General features: G+C 32.6%; 2 protein-coding genes across 7 annotated transcripts in view; one reads left to right on the forward strand and one right to left on the reverse strand.

Moving 5' to 3' along the window:
• LOC111428992 (SH2 domain-containing protein 3C) overlaps nucleotides 1–14090 on the reverse strand; it is a 54746-nt gene that overhangs the window by 15027 nt on the left and 25629 nt on the right. For all 5 annotated transcript variants that reach the window (XM_071196922.1, XM_023064770.2, XM_023064772.2 and 2 more), the window contains 3 exons: nucleotides 13765–14085; nucleotides 13595–13670; nucleotides 7673–7733 (listed from right to left, as the gene is read on the reverse strand). In XM_071196922.1, coding sequence (XP_071053023.1) covers nucleotides 7673–7733; nucleotides 13595–13670; nucleotides 13765–14085 — 458 coding nt within the window. The remainder of the gene's footprint in view (nucleotides 1–7672; nucleotides 7734–13594; nucleotides 13671–13764; nucleotides 14086–14090) is intronic.
• On the forward strand, nucleotides 2000–4865 carry LOC111428993 (aquaporin-like). Of its 2 annotated transcripts, none has more exons than XM_023064775.2 (6): nucleotides 2000–2114; nucleotides 2178–2377; nucleotides 4084–4227; nucleotides 4277–4387; nucleotides 4442–4579; nucleotides 4633–4865. In XM_023064775.2, exons 1-6 carry the CDS (start codon nucleotides 2096–2098, stop codon nucleotides 4834–4836), a joined length of 816 nt encoding a protein of 271 aa, XP_022920543.2. In that variant the 5' UTR covers nucleotides 2000–2095; the 3' UTR covers nucleotides 4837–4865. The 2 variants fall into 2 exon arrangements, with proteins under 2 accessions (XP_022920543.2, XP_022920544.2); XM_023064776.2 differs by having other exon boundaries at nucleotides 2001–2114; nucleotides 2190–2377.

Consider the following 14090-nt stretch of genomic DNA (forward strand, 5'->3'; position numbering starts at 1 on the left):
ATTGTAGAAATTAGTATGAAAGAAGCACAGAATAAATCAAAGAAATATTATGATAAAAAAGCAAAGGAAATTATTTACAAAGAAGATGATAAAGTGATGATATATCAGCCAGCTAGAACGAATAAATTACAAATGCAATGGGAAGGTCCAAAGAAAGTAGTAAGGAAAATATCAGATACCAATTACATATTAGAAGAACTAACTGGAAGAAGAAAGCAAACCCTTATACATGTAAATTTATTGAAACCTTATTATGAAAAACCTGAAATAGTTGCGATGTACGTAACATCTTCGGGGGAAGAAGAAACAGAAATGAATATATATGAATTGGAAAAGAAAGAAGAAGCAACTTTACTGGCTACAGAAGTTTTACAACAATCAAAAGGAATTGGAGAATTTACAGAAGAGCAAAGAATGGATTTGGAGAATTTAATTGGAGAATTTCCTGGGTTATTTTCAAATCGCCCTGGTAGAACCAATTTGGTTCAACATGATATTGCTTTAAAAGAAGAAAGGATTATCAGAACCAAACCGTATTCACAATCTCCGAGAGTACGAGAAATCATAGATGAAGAAATAGATAAAATGCTTAACTTAGGCGTAATTAAACCAAGTGTCAGTCCATATTCGTCGCCGATGATTATAATAGAAATAGAAGGTAAAGAACCAAGACCAGTAATAGATTATCGGGCTTTAAATGCCATTTCCATACCTCAACAACACCCAATACCTAACATAGAAGCTTGTGTGGAACGGTGTAGTAGCGCAAAATATTTAAGTCTTATAGATGTTGTACGAGCTTACTGGCAAATTGGAATGACTGAGCGTGCAAGTAAATATGCAGCTTTTATAACTCATCGAGGAGTATTTGAACCAGTAACTTTGCCATTCGGACTTCAATCCGCTCCATTTTCTTTTCAAAGATTAATGGATAAAATTTTGGAAGGTTATAACGAATTTGCCGAACCTTATTTAGATGATATAGCAATACATTCAATGACATGGAAAGATCATTTGAAACATTTGCGACTGGTGTTTACAGCTATGCATAAGGCAGGTCTTACAATAAAGGCAAAGAAATGTGAGTGGGGAAAAGCTCAAGTTGTTTATCTGGTAAATTTTGTGTTCTTAAACCCTTTTTTATTATATTTTGAAATAAATACACTCATAACTTCAATGTCAATTTGTATGTTTAGTGTTGACGATAACAAACGAAAATAAATACAATAATAAGTAAATAAATAAATAATAATAATTATTAATTTAAATTTACCGCCAAAATATCTAGTGATATTTTCTGGTGATTTTTCCTAGTGTAAATCTGACTTTCGCGTTTACTCCTCCTGGTTTAAAAACAGAGTATAGTATCTTGATTTTTAATACATTTTGTAATTTGATCGTAATTCTTCATCTAAATCTGAGTATGTCGTTATATTTCCTATAAAGTTCAAAACCGATACATTCTTCTATCCCGGATTATGAGATTACGGAATTAATTTCAAGTCAAAGGGAATCTGGTAGCTTTATCGAAAATTTTATCAATTCGTATCAATCAAGAAATTTCTAATCCAAACAACCATCAAATATTTTCAATTATATAATATCTAAGCTGATTATTTAACTCAATTTATAAAAAAAAAACTTTTTCACCATTAATAGTTGAATCACCAAGGAAGAAACCACAATAATGAAATTTTTAACAAGTCTAAAAAATAAATGATTCATCCACCGTTTTTGTAACTCTAAGTTATGATTAAGAACGTAACATTTAGTGTTTTATATATATTAACACATTTAATTGAATAATGTGTTAGAAGTTAAATTAATTATAAGACTTGAATTAATTTTATTTACAAAATCTAACATAGAACTAAGAAATCTTTGTTTGCGGTTCATTTTTATTTAAGTATTTATTTTTTTTAAATAATCATTTATTAATCAAACAAAAAAAAATATAAATAAATGTTAATATGTAAATTTGTTGTTGGGGATTTTATCGCTTTAGTTCCAGGCTCCAGTATAAGATAAGCAGCAGAGATTCGAACCGGGTCATTGTTTATTTGTGAATTGGACAGTGGAGAAGGATTTTTAAAAAATGTCTAAAACCGGAACAGGTAATTCTATTAAAAATAATAATTAATTTGAATTTTGTTTAAAAAAATCGGCTAAATTTCTAGTTTATATTGTAGAGCTACAAAAGTCGCAGAAAGTTGCCCAAATTTTAGACGTTGTCGCAATTGGGTTTGCTGAATTCTTCGGAACGGCTATTCTCGTTTTTATTTCGTGTTTAGGTGCTAGCAAATGGATCGTCGGTGCTGATTTGATTTTATTTCATTCTTGTTTCGCTGCTGGACTCGCTGTTACAACAGCTATTCACGTAAGTTATAAGTCAATAATAAAGTAATTAGTGTTATCTTTTAAAAAATTCTAATTTGAATGGTTTTGTGTAAATATCTGATTAAGGTGGTATTTAAATAACCTAGTGGGGGTGTTATTAATTTTTTTTTTATTTAATTTCAAAAATCATGTCAATTATTATGAAAATATGGATGATTATATAACAAATAGTCTGTTTAAAGTTATTTATTCCGTCTGAACTGAAGATGCCTAAACCCGAAACTTTCTAGTTCTAGGTCAAGTGTTAGTAAACATTTGGGTTTAGTCGTAAGTTTTTCAAGATGGCTAAACCCGAATAATTTTAGTTCTTGGTTTAGTATTAGTTCTAATGACAGAGCTAGTGTAAAACTAAAACTAACACTAGACCTAGAACTAGAAACATTCGGGTTTAGCCGCACGTCTCTCAAGACGGCTAAACCCGAATGATTCTAGTTCTAGGTCTAGTGTTAGTTCTAGTTTTACACTAGCATTGTTGCTAGAATTAACACTATACCTAGAACTAGAATCATTCGGGTTTAGCCGTCTTGAGAGACGTGTGGCTGAACCCGAATGTTTCTAGTTCTAGGCCTCGTGTTAGTTCTAGTTTTACACTAGTATTGTTACTAGAACTAACACTATACCTAGAACTAGAATCATTCGGGTTTAGCCGTCTTGAAAGACGTGCGGCTAAACCCGAATGTTTCTAGTTCTAGGTCTAGTGTTAGTTCTAGTTTTACACTAGCGTTGTTACTAGAACTAATACTTTACCTAGAACTAGAATCATTCGGGTTTAGCCGTCTTGAGAGACGTGTGGCTAAACCCGAATGTTTCTAGTTCTAGGTAAAGTGTTAGTTCTAGTTTTACACTAGCATTGTTACTAGAACTAACACTATACCCAGAACTAGAATCATTCGGGTTTAGCCGTCTTGAGAGACGTTTGGCTAAACCCGAATGTTTCAAGTTCTAGGTCTCGTGTTAGTTCTAGTTTTACACTAGCATTGTTACTAGAACTAACACTATACCCAGAACTAGAATCATTCGGGTTTAGCCGTCTTGAAAGACGTGCGGCTAAACCCGAATGTTTCTAGTTCTAGGTCTAGTGTTAGTTCTAGTTTTACACTAGCGTTGTTACTAGAACTAACACTTTACCTAGAACTAGAATCATTCGGGTTCATTCTAGGTCTAGTGTTAATTCTAGTTTTAATTCAATGCAAAACTAGAACTAAAACTTGATTGAGGTGGTAAATCCCCTTACGAAATTATTTAAAACTTCGTGAAGGGATTTATTAATTTTTTTTCGTTAATTGTTTTGAAAATATTCATGATATCTAACAAATAGTCAGCTAATGTTATTTATTGTTACATTTCAGTTTTTTTATTGACAGATTATTATCTCCTGGTATTACGATTTAAAATCGTGGTTATAAATTTTTTGGTAGCTAATAAATTATATATCTTAAGCCAATATTTATGGCAATAAAACGTTTAATTACCATCTAAAAAAAACTCCTAATCATTTTTGTTTCAATGTAAACGAAAATATTCCTTGTTTTCTTCTTCCCATAAATATGTTTTTCAATTTTACTAAGAAAAAGTCGTTAAAATTTTGATGAGGTAATATAAGAACTTAAAATTAAAACAAAAACAACATAATATTTTTTCTCCTTAATTATTGAGTTTGGAATATTAAAGTATTATTTTTTATAGATTTTTGGTCCAATTTCCGGTGCTCACGTAAACCCAGTAACAACAGTTGGCGCTTTTATTATGAACCAAATCCCGCTTTATATGGTTCCTATTTATATTATTCCACAATTAGCTGGAAGCACTGTAGGATATGGGTTATTAATGGTAAATTTATTTAACATATTTTTTTGATTTAAAACTAAATATAATTTAGGTTGTTACACCGGAAGCTTTTTTACGAGCACCAGAAGATCCAAATTTTAAAGACCTTCCAAGACATGGAATTGGGATGAATATCCCTTCAACGGATATTTACCCTTCTCAAGTAAAAATAAATAAGTTTCGAATAAAAATGATTTGATTAAATAATTTTTTTAAGGCTTTAGCTATGGAGATGTTTATCACAATCATCTTAACATTCGCAAATTGTTCAAGTTGGGACCCAAGAGCAAAACATTTAGTTGATTCAGTTTCTATTAGATTTGGATTAATCGTTGCTGGGATAAATTTAGCCGCTGTATGTAAAATAATATTTATTAACTTTATTTTACTAAAAAGTTTTATTTTAAGGCTTCATACACAGGAGCAAGTATGAATCCAGCTCGAAGTTTTGGACCAGCTTTATGGAACAACGATTGGCATTTACATTGGATTTATTGGGTTGGACCTTTAACATCGGCCGTTGTAGGTTCTTTAATTTATAAGTATTTATTTTTAAACATTTACTCCAAAAAGTACATCGAAACTCCTGTTCAAACACATTTAGAGTTGTAATTTAACTATTAAAAATATTAAATAATTAATGTTTTTGTCGCCATGGAAAAAAAACCTTTTAGGAAAATACAGCTAAAAGCTTTTTTTTTTAAACGTCCACCAGTAAAAATCGAACGGGTTCCCGCTGAACTGCCACAGGGTCATTTCATATTACTACCACTACGTCGAGTGTTGAATAAAAGCGGTGCGCGGTGTTGGCTTCAAGCCAAAAGCTGTCCCGGGCAAAAACGGGGCGTGTTTTCTAACTCGCGAAGATGAGGACGAGAGCGTTGAGATTACGAGAGGACTCGGTTATTAAAAAAAAAAGTACCGAAGCATAAGTGTTTTCACTCGTTGAGTAAAAAGTACTTCTTATCGAAAAACATTTATTTTTTTTTAAATTGGTATTAAATATTGATAACCCAACCCTTAACTAACGTATAGTATAACCGACTGACGTCTTCAAACAAATTCAAAACTTGTATTATGCGCAAGAACAATTCCTTAATTAATTGATAATTTAAGAAGAAATGTGGAAGCACGGCTGCTTTAGGGCTGAATTCAACACATATGAGAATTGCTTAAATATGGTACAAAGAATTATGATACGCGAATGATTCTAGTTCTAGGTATAGTGTTAGTTCTAGTAACAGTGTTAGTGTAAAACTAGCACTAACACTATACCTAGAACTAGAATCATTCGGGTTTAGCGGTACGTCACTCAAGACGGCTAAACCCGAATGGTTCTAGTTCTAGGTATAGTAATTAATTCTAGTAACAGTGCTAGTGTAAAACTAGAACTAACACTATACCTAGAACTAGAATCATTCGGGTTTAGCCGCACGTCTCTCAAGACGGCTAAACCGGAATGATTCTAGTTCTAGGTATAGTGTTAGTTCTAGTAACAGTGCTAGTTTTACACTAGTTTAACACTAGACCTAGAAGTAAAAACATTCAGGTTTAGCCGCACGTCTCGCAAGACAGCTAAACCCGAATGATTTTAGTTCTTGGTATAGTAATTAGTTCTAGTAACAGTGCTAATGTAAAACTAGAACTAACACTATACCTAGAACTAGAATCATTCGAGTTTAGCCGCACGTCACTCAAGACGGCTAAACCCGAATGATTCTAGTTCTAGGTATAGTGTTAGTTCTAGTAACAGTGCTAGTGTAAAACTACCACTAACACTAGACTTAGAAGTAGAAACATTCAGGTTTAGCCGCACGTCTCGCAAGACAGCTAAACCCGAATGATTCTAGTTCTTGGTATAGTAATTAGTTCTAGTAACAGTGCTAATGTAAAACTAGAACTAACACTATACCTAGAACTAGAATCATTCGGGTTTAGCCGCACGTCACTCAAGACGGCTAAACCCGAATGATGCTAGTTCTAGGTATAGTGTTAGTTCTAGTAACAGTGCTAGTGTAAAACTAGCACTAACACTAGACCTAGAAGTAGAAACATTCAAGTTTAGCCGCACGTCTCGCAAGACAGCTAAACCCGAATGATTCTAGTTCTTGGTATAGTAACTAGTTCTAGTAACAGTGCTAATGTAAAACTAGAACTAACACTATACCTAGAACTAGAATCATTCGGGTTTAGCCGCACGTCACTCAAGACGGCTAAACCCGAATGATTCTAGTTCTAGGTATAGTGTTAGTTCTAGTAACAGTGCTAGTGTAAAACTAGCACTAACACTATACCTAGAACTAGAATCATTCGGGTTTAGTTGCACGTCACTCAAGACGGCTAAACCCGAATGATTCTAGTTCTTGGTATAGTAATTAGTTCTAGTAACAGTGCTAATGTAAAACTAGAACTAACACTATACCTAGAACTAGAATCATTCGGGTTTAGCCGCACGTCACTCAAGACGGCTAAACCCGAATGATTCTAGTTCTAGGTATAGTGTTAGTTCTAGTAACAGTGCTAGTTTTACACTAGTTTAACACTAGACCTAGAAGTAGAAACATTCAGATTTAGCCGCACGTCTTGCAAGACAGCTAAACCCGAATGATTCTAGTTCTTGGTATAGTAAGTAGTTCTAGTAACAGTGCTAATGTAAAACTAGAACTAACACTATACCTAGAACTAGAATCATTCGGGTTTAGCCGCACGTCACTCAAGACGGCTAAACCCGATTGATTCTAGTTCTAGGTATAGTGTTAGTTCTAGTAACAGTGCTAGTGTAAAACTAGCACTAACACTAGACCTAGAAGTAGAAACATTCAGGTTTAGCGGCACGTCTCGCAAGACAGCTAAACCCGAATGATTCTAGTTCTTGGTATAGTAATTAGTTCTAGTAACAGTGCTAATGTAAAACTAGAACTAACACTATACCTAGAACTAGAATCATTCGGGTTTAGCCGCACGTCTCTCAAGACGGCTAAACCCGAATGATTCTAGTTCTTGGTATAGTAATTAGTTCTAGTAACAGTGCTAATGTAAAACTAGAACTAACACTATACCTAGAACTAGAATCACTCGGGTTTAGCCGCACGTCACTCAAGACGGCTAAACCCGAATGATTCTAGTTCTAGGTATAGTGTTAGTTCTAGTAACAGTGCTAGTGTTTGAAGACGCACGGCTAAACCCGAAACTTTCTGGTTCTAGGTCTAGTGTTAGTTCTAGTTTTAATTCAATGAAAAACTACAACTAGAATTTAATTTGATTGAGGTGGTACTTAAATAACTTCGTGAGGGGTCTTTGTTAATTTTTTTAAATTAAATTTTAAGAAATTTCGTCAAAACATCAAAACATATGTGTGGAGAATGATTTCTTGTTTCCCATTTAAGATGTGTCCATTTACAACTTTTTTATTCTAAGTTAATATTACATGAAAGATTTTTTTACTTACCATTATTAAATTGTTCAAACTTTTTGTTTGAATCGCCTCATAAACAGTTTTGATGTCGGATCTGCAACAAGAAAAAGAAAAAAATTTTAAAACTAATTAAATTGTTTTATCTTAATGATCTTTAACTTTAACATTTCTAAATTAAAATATTATGGTATTATTTTAAAGATTTTTTATTAATTTTACTCAACGACGATGATAAACAGAATTATCTCTTCGTAAATGGCGAATATAAACCTGGACCTGGCCTAATTAACTTGAGATTCTAATATAATAAAGAGAGCTTGGCTACCCCATTAATCTTATCTAAATTATCCTATTAGTCGACTAGAAAAACCGCTCCTAGTAATGGGGCGATTTAATTAAAGCTTCGACCATGCATGAGCAGTTCCCGAACAATTTTTCTTTTATATTCCGGTTTACGGAGATTGGAATGCGTAATCAAACCCATTTTCAATGAAGTGAACGGGATGGCCCGAATGCTGACCTGTCTTCACACTTGATAGAGTAAGCCACTTTTTCAACCAGTTCTAAATCTAATCGATTTCCTGCTAGATTTTCAACATTAATCGAGGAATTATACGTTTGATTGAGTATCTTAGAAACGATTTGCATGCAGAATCAGCTATTTTTATTTCAAAACCAACCAAACTTTACCAACAATAAGAACACTAAGAAATTATTATCTTTTAACCATAAACTTATTTGAAATGTAATAAAACAAGCTGCTTGGGTCGTAAATCAACGGACGAATCGCTACCACCTATTTATAAATGAGGTTTATTGATCTTGGATTCGCCTCGGACTCGAACGAACTTACTGTTTCGCCGTGCATAAAACGGAACGTAAACATAAAATGTAAACCTAAAATGTAAACCGAAAACGTAAACCTCAGCTTTAACACTATTTATAACTTCGAATCTAATTGACGGTTTGAGTACATCACGCACTTGCAATATTAAAGCCAACATCAGGTAAAGATTAGTTTCTTACATGCGATATTTACTCGTTATCAGAAAATTTTAAATCAAATTATCAAAAATGTATCAAAGATTGCGAACAGTTACTTCAAATTATTTGTCACGTATATTTATGTCAAGTATATTTTCATTCCAAATCTAAATATGCTATTCAGAGACATCCTGAAAATACACATCAACAGTGAGTTCCTCTTAATTTAGCCTCTTCTTTTTTAATCCGCCACGACACAAGGTCAACGTCTCTTCTTCCTCTCTTATTATTTCAAAGTGTTCCAACCGAGAAGGAAGAAACCACTAATTAAACTCGGCTTCAGTGCAATTATTAAATTTAACAGCATGCTGTACAGCATGGTTTTGTCGATTTAGGGTAATTAGCCAATTTTCATCTTGAAAATTCTATTTCCGAGGTCGAGATGCAGTGTGTTTGAGATGACGCTGCTGCCGCTGCATTGAAATCCTTTGAAAATACCCTCAACAAAGAGCTTGGAAATCGGGAAGGGAATGTGTGTGTGATAAGGGCTCTAAGTAATAGCCGAGTTCAATGGAGATTATGCTGCGATTTTCAAGAGGATTGTGGGTGGTAGACAAAAGAATTGTATGAAAAAAGATTTTTCATTTCTCATCGGGGACTATAAAGAGAGATTAAAGCTACAATTGAAAAAAAATGGTCATTAAAAGAGGAAAATCATTATTAAACATAATAGAATTAAAAACAATAACCAAAAAAACTAAATGAACAAGCAACGGTTATTTTCAGGGTGGTTTTTGAACCCTCAATTCCCCCATGTAGAATTTGAATTAAAATTTTGCTAATTATTCCGAACGATGTACCCTCCACAAAGCGCAATTACCACTATTTTCATTCCCTACTTCATTCGAGTAACAAAAAAAAAAATTCAATGAACTGTTGTTGAGGGTCGGAGCATGTGTGATTCACGTTTCCATCCCCTTTAGGGTTGTTTTAATAATTCCAACATTTCGGTTGATTTTAGAAAATAAAAAGATAAATAGAAATCTCTGTGGTTATTTAAAGATTTATTTGATTCTTTTTATGTGTTAAAAGGCCGTTACCGAAGTGATTTACTATCGAGAAAAGGAATCCGGCTTTCACATAAATCTTGTAAACGACCAAGCATATTTGAACTTGTTGAAAACAAAATAATTATTGTGATGTTGAAAAGAGGTTGAAAATGTTTTTAGTTAAACCAAAGTGTCAAAATAGAAAAGTTGGTATCCCTATTTTATAGTTGAAAAGTTCCCTTTTTATTTTTTTTTACGACAACAAAAAACAATAGGAACGCCTCCGGTTGCGCTAACAGAAGGTTTTCCGGGTAATGGTGTTGTTCTCAATTCTTTTCGTCTTATTTCAGCAGTATTGTTCGCAATTTGTCATTGTAACGGGCGGTGAGAATCAATATAAAAAGACGTCTCGAAATCGTATGGAATTTTTCGAAACTTTTCTTGTTATATCAATGACAAGTCAACGCCTTCCATCCGACAAGTTTTATCGAAATTCAACTCGGAATACATATCGTAAAATGTAAAGAATTCGTTACATTAACGTCTTTTTTGCATTAAAGATTTTATAAATTGTACCTGTATCAGTAAAAAGAGTTTTAAATGTTTGTTTTTGACATGATCGTAAACTATTCTAAATGCGATTTTAACGACACGCTCCTTGGTGGCGATGTAATATACCTTCTTTATCGCAATGTTCGCGTTACAGCAGTTTCGTACGCAGATCTGAATCATAAATAAAATTAATAACCGTAAAATACGACCAGAACATAACCTTGGTACTGTCAAATTAATGTCTTCTTCTTCTTCCTCTTTTTGCTTTGTATTCTATAATCTAGATATGTGGCTAGGATGATGAATTCCGGCTTTCATACCACCTTGTGGGCGGGCATCCAGGAAATCTCTTTGATCTTATGATACCATCCCTTGCAATTTTCAGCAATCTGTTGTCATCCATCCGCTCAACATAGTCCCTCCATGCGCAACGTCTTCTTCGGACGCTTCTCTTATGGTCCCTCATAGTGTAGCCTGTTATGGATCGTAGGTTCCTCATCTTTGCTGTTGGAACGATTCTTTTTGTTGTAAACTGTCAAATTAATGTCTTCTTCGTCTTCCTCTTTTCAAGGCCTTTGTCTTGTACTCTATAATTTAGAAACGATGATGAATTCCAACTTTCATAATTCGTATTCTTGCATTAATTCTCCTTTGTAATTGTATTCTACTTGTATGAATGGCAAATTACCTTTCCTGTTTCAAACTCCTAATAATTAGGTATGACAAATAAGGAATTGATTGACATTATTGTAAGCGAAATTGTACCCCTCATTGTTTCCCGAATTGTAAACACCATTGAGAGAAATTATAGGAAACTTGGAGCATCAAATTACAACTATTACAGAAGTTGTTTCATCATTATCATTAATTAAGGATTGTTTCGAAGGTTAATGGTCATCATTCATTCTGGATGATGAAACCCTGACACGTCTTAAAGTGTTCCAAAACATCAATTAATCAAAAAATACACAAAAAATTATCATCATCGTTATTCAATTAGATCATTACTCCAAGTTCAATTACTATAAGTCATACGGAGTAATGAAGGATTAAGATATATGAATAGTAACTTTCAACTATGTGATTTGCATACTAACGAGAATCACCCAGTGTCTTTACACAGAAAAGATTCAATGTCTCTAAAAGATACGGTGATTTATATGCTAATGGATTTTAGGTAAATCTTCGAAGATAAACTTATCTTAATACTCTTCTTAGAGAAAAGTTAACGAACCCAAATAAAAACTATCATTATCTATACGTTTTATGGGCTACCAGCTACCATCATCACTTAACTCATTTAAAACTGTTAACACTCACCATAATCTTCCAGCCAAATCTTCAATTTAAAATGTTAAATGTTTTATAAACGAAACTTTTTTGTGACACTCAAAACACATAACCAAAATAGTTTATTATCACTAAATTATAGCCAAATCACGACTGTTTCTAAAAATTGATATAAAAAGCGATTTTCGGGCAGTGTTAGTTTGATGTTGGTGTTTCTTTTTTTTAGTTTAAATTAAATAATACGGGTTGTTTGTTTGTTATTTTTGTTATGGACGCGAAATATTTTTTTGTGGGTTTGATAATCGAGGGGCACCTACGAGGAGTTCAGATCCTTTCAGCTACACAACCACCCCCACACTATATGGCAAACCCCGTAGTATATTTATTGATCGGGAGCGTCGGGGCGCAGACGCCATGGGCGTTCAATGAATAAAGGTCTGGAATCGGCGGCAGGGTCTCCTCTCTCTATGTATATGCTTGGAACTGTTTGGAGAGTATCCTCGCCGTCGTCGGAAATAGAAAAAGGAAGATGAACGTTTTATTTACCTGGAGATTTGTTGGATTATAAAGATTTTTTTATATTCTAATTATATGTGTTTAAAACAGATTTTTTTGTATTTTTAGATCGTTTTAATTTCGAAATAGCAGATGTTTCAAACAGCTGTGGTGAAATCTTTTTTAGGGGCGCGATTATTTTTCCTACCTGGGTGGGTCAACCACAAATTTTAAGATTCAAAACGTTTCCATTTACAAAATCAATCAGCTATTATAGTTTCAATTTATACAGCAATGTGTCGGTATGCAAATTCGTTTTACAACGGAGAGATATAAAAATCCATCTCCAATTTGCATATCAAGTAGTAAATGTAGCTTATTGAGCAATAAAATAGGCTTGTACAGTTTAGAAATATCCTACCAAATGATAAAACTGTTTTTTACGACCTCCACAATACAAACCAATCCATTTCGTGTCGAAAAAATGTGGTGTTACGGCAATTCGTATGGTTAAAAAAAAGTTTTATTAATTTACATATTAACTCGGTTACTGGCTAGTATTTGCATAGTATCCACACAGTCTGGTAAAATAAACTGTAAACTTAATTAAAATAACCTTTTTGTGGTAACCATAAAAAAAATTTATGTCAATTTATTTTTGAGGTTAAAAATTTTTGACGTTTAATATCACAACTCACAACTAAAAGGATTAATTCGTTTTATCATCTGTAGATGATAATATATTATTTTTATTAAAATCTGCTATTTCATTCATTATGATTAAATAAACAAAGAATGTTAAATTAAAAAGCAAATTTTAAATTATAATTACCTCATTCTATTAAGTTTTACTATTCATAGATGGAGCTATTTTAATTTTAAAATTTTATTTATAAAAAAATTTTAATCATCTCGTTTTGCTCTAATTCTATTAACCCCCATAGTTTTGTACATTAATATGCGTGCTTTGTAACACTTTCAAGTTATAATTTATAAGTATAAAATTTATACTCATCTGTCAAGTAAATTTTGAGGTTAAAAATTTTAAGATTGACGTTTAATGTCACAACTAAATTAATTCGTTTTATCATCAATAGATGGAAGTATTTTTTATAATTAATAACAATTTAAAATCAACGTTAATATATTATTTTTATTAAAATCTGCTATTTGATTCATTATGAGTAAATAAACAAAAAATGTTAAATTAAAAAGCAAATTTTAAAATTTTCTTTTTTAAAATCATTATCATCATTGTTATTAACTTTTACTTTTCATAGATGGAGTTGTTTTTAATTTTAAAATTTTATTTTTTATAAAACAATTCTAATTAATGTTTTGATGAATCACCTCGTTTTACCCTAATTCTATTAACCCTCATAGTTTTGAACAGTAATATGCTTTGTAACACTTCCAAGTTGTAATTTGTAACTCTATGAAAGGGTTAAACTAGAATAGGTGAAATTTCATAGGGGGTTGGGATAACAAAGTATTCTTGGTTTAATTTATGCAACTTATCATACACCTTTGTTAATTCGGTGTCTAACATTTTTATGTAAAAAAAAAATTAAATTTTATTACTTACATTGAATCATCTTGTTGGATTTTCTTTCGCGTATCAACCGCAACGCTATGTCGTATGAAATGGTCCCGTCTTAAGTCTATAATCAAAGTTTAAATATTACTTTATGATTCACACCATTAATTTCCGCAATCGATTACATTTTAATTAATATTCAGATAGTGATTACTCACCGTGATATTTTGCTTTTAAGGCGGTTATACTGCTCATCATTAACGCCCGATGAGAAGATTTTTTCACGCCCAACTCTTTAATATCGGCTTCGGAAAATTCCAAGAGATCTTCGACCCCACTAAATTTCTCGAAGTGATCTTCATAATGTTCTAAATCGAGTATTTTCAACCACTGTTTAATATCGAGATGTTTTCGTTTGTTCGCGTTTATTTCCGTGTTGGTTGCATCGATTGCTCGAGTAATGTAATCGTTATGTTGGGCGGTATCGTGGCGAAAATGTTTTAGAGACAATCGGGAACCAAATCGGGGCCAGGTGAGATCTGAA

The sequence above is a fragment of the Onthophagus taurus genome, chromosome 6 (genome assembly GCF_036711975.1).
Source record: "Onthophagus taurus isolate NC chromosome 6, IU_Otau_3.0, whole genome shotgun sequence".
NCBI lineage: Eukaryota > Metazoa > Arthropoda > Insecta > Coleoptera > Scarabaeidae > Onthophagus > Onthophagus taurus.

Excerpts from the sequence above, each read along its gene's own strand:
- LOC111428993 (XM_023064775.2), top strand. Across the intron at positions 2,378-4,083 it reads CTGTTACAACAGCTATTCAC|ATTTTTGGTCCAATTTCCGG; the intron begins GTAAGTTATAAG and ends TATTTTTTATAG. Across the intron at positions 4,388-4,441 it reads CGGATATTTACCCTTCTCAA|GCTTTAGCTATGGAGATGTT; the intron begins GTAAAAATAAAT and ends AATTTTTTTAAG.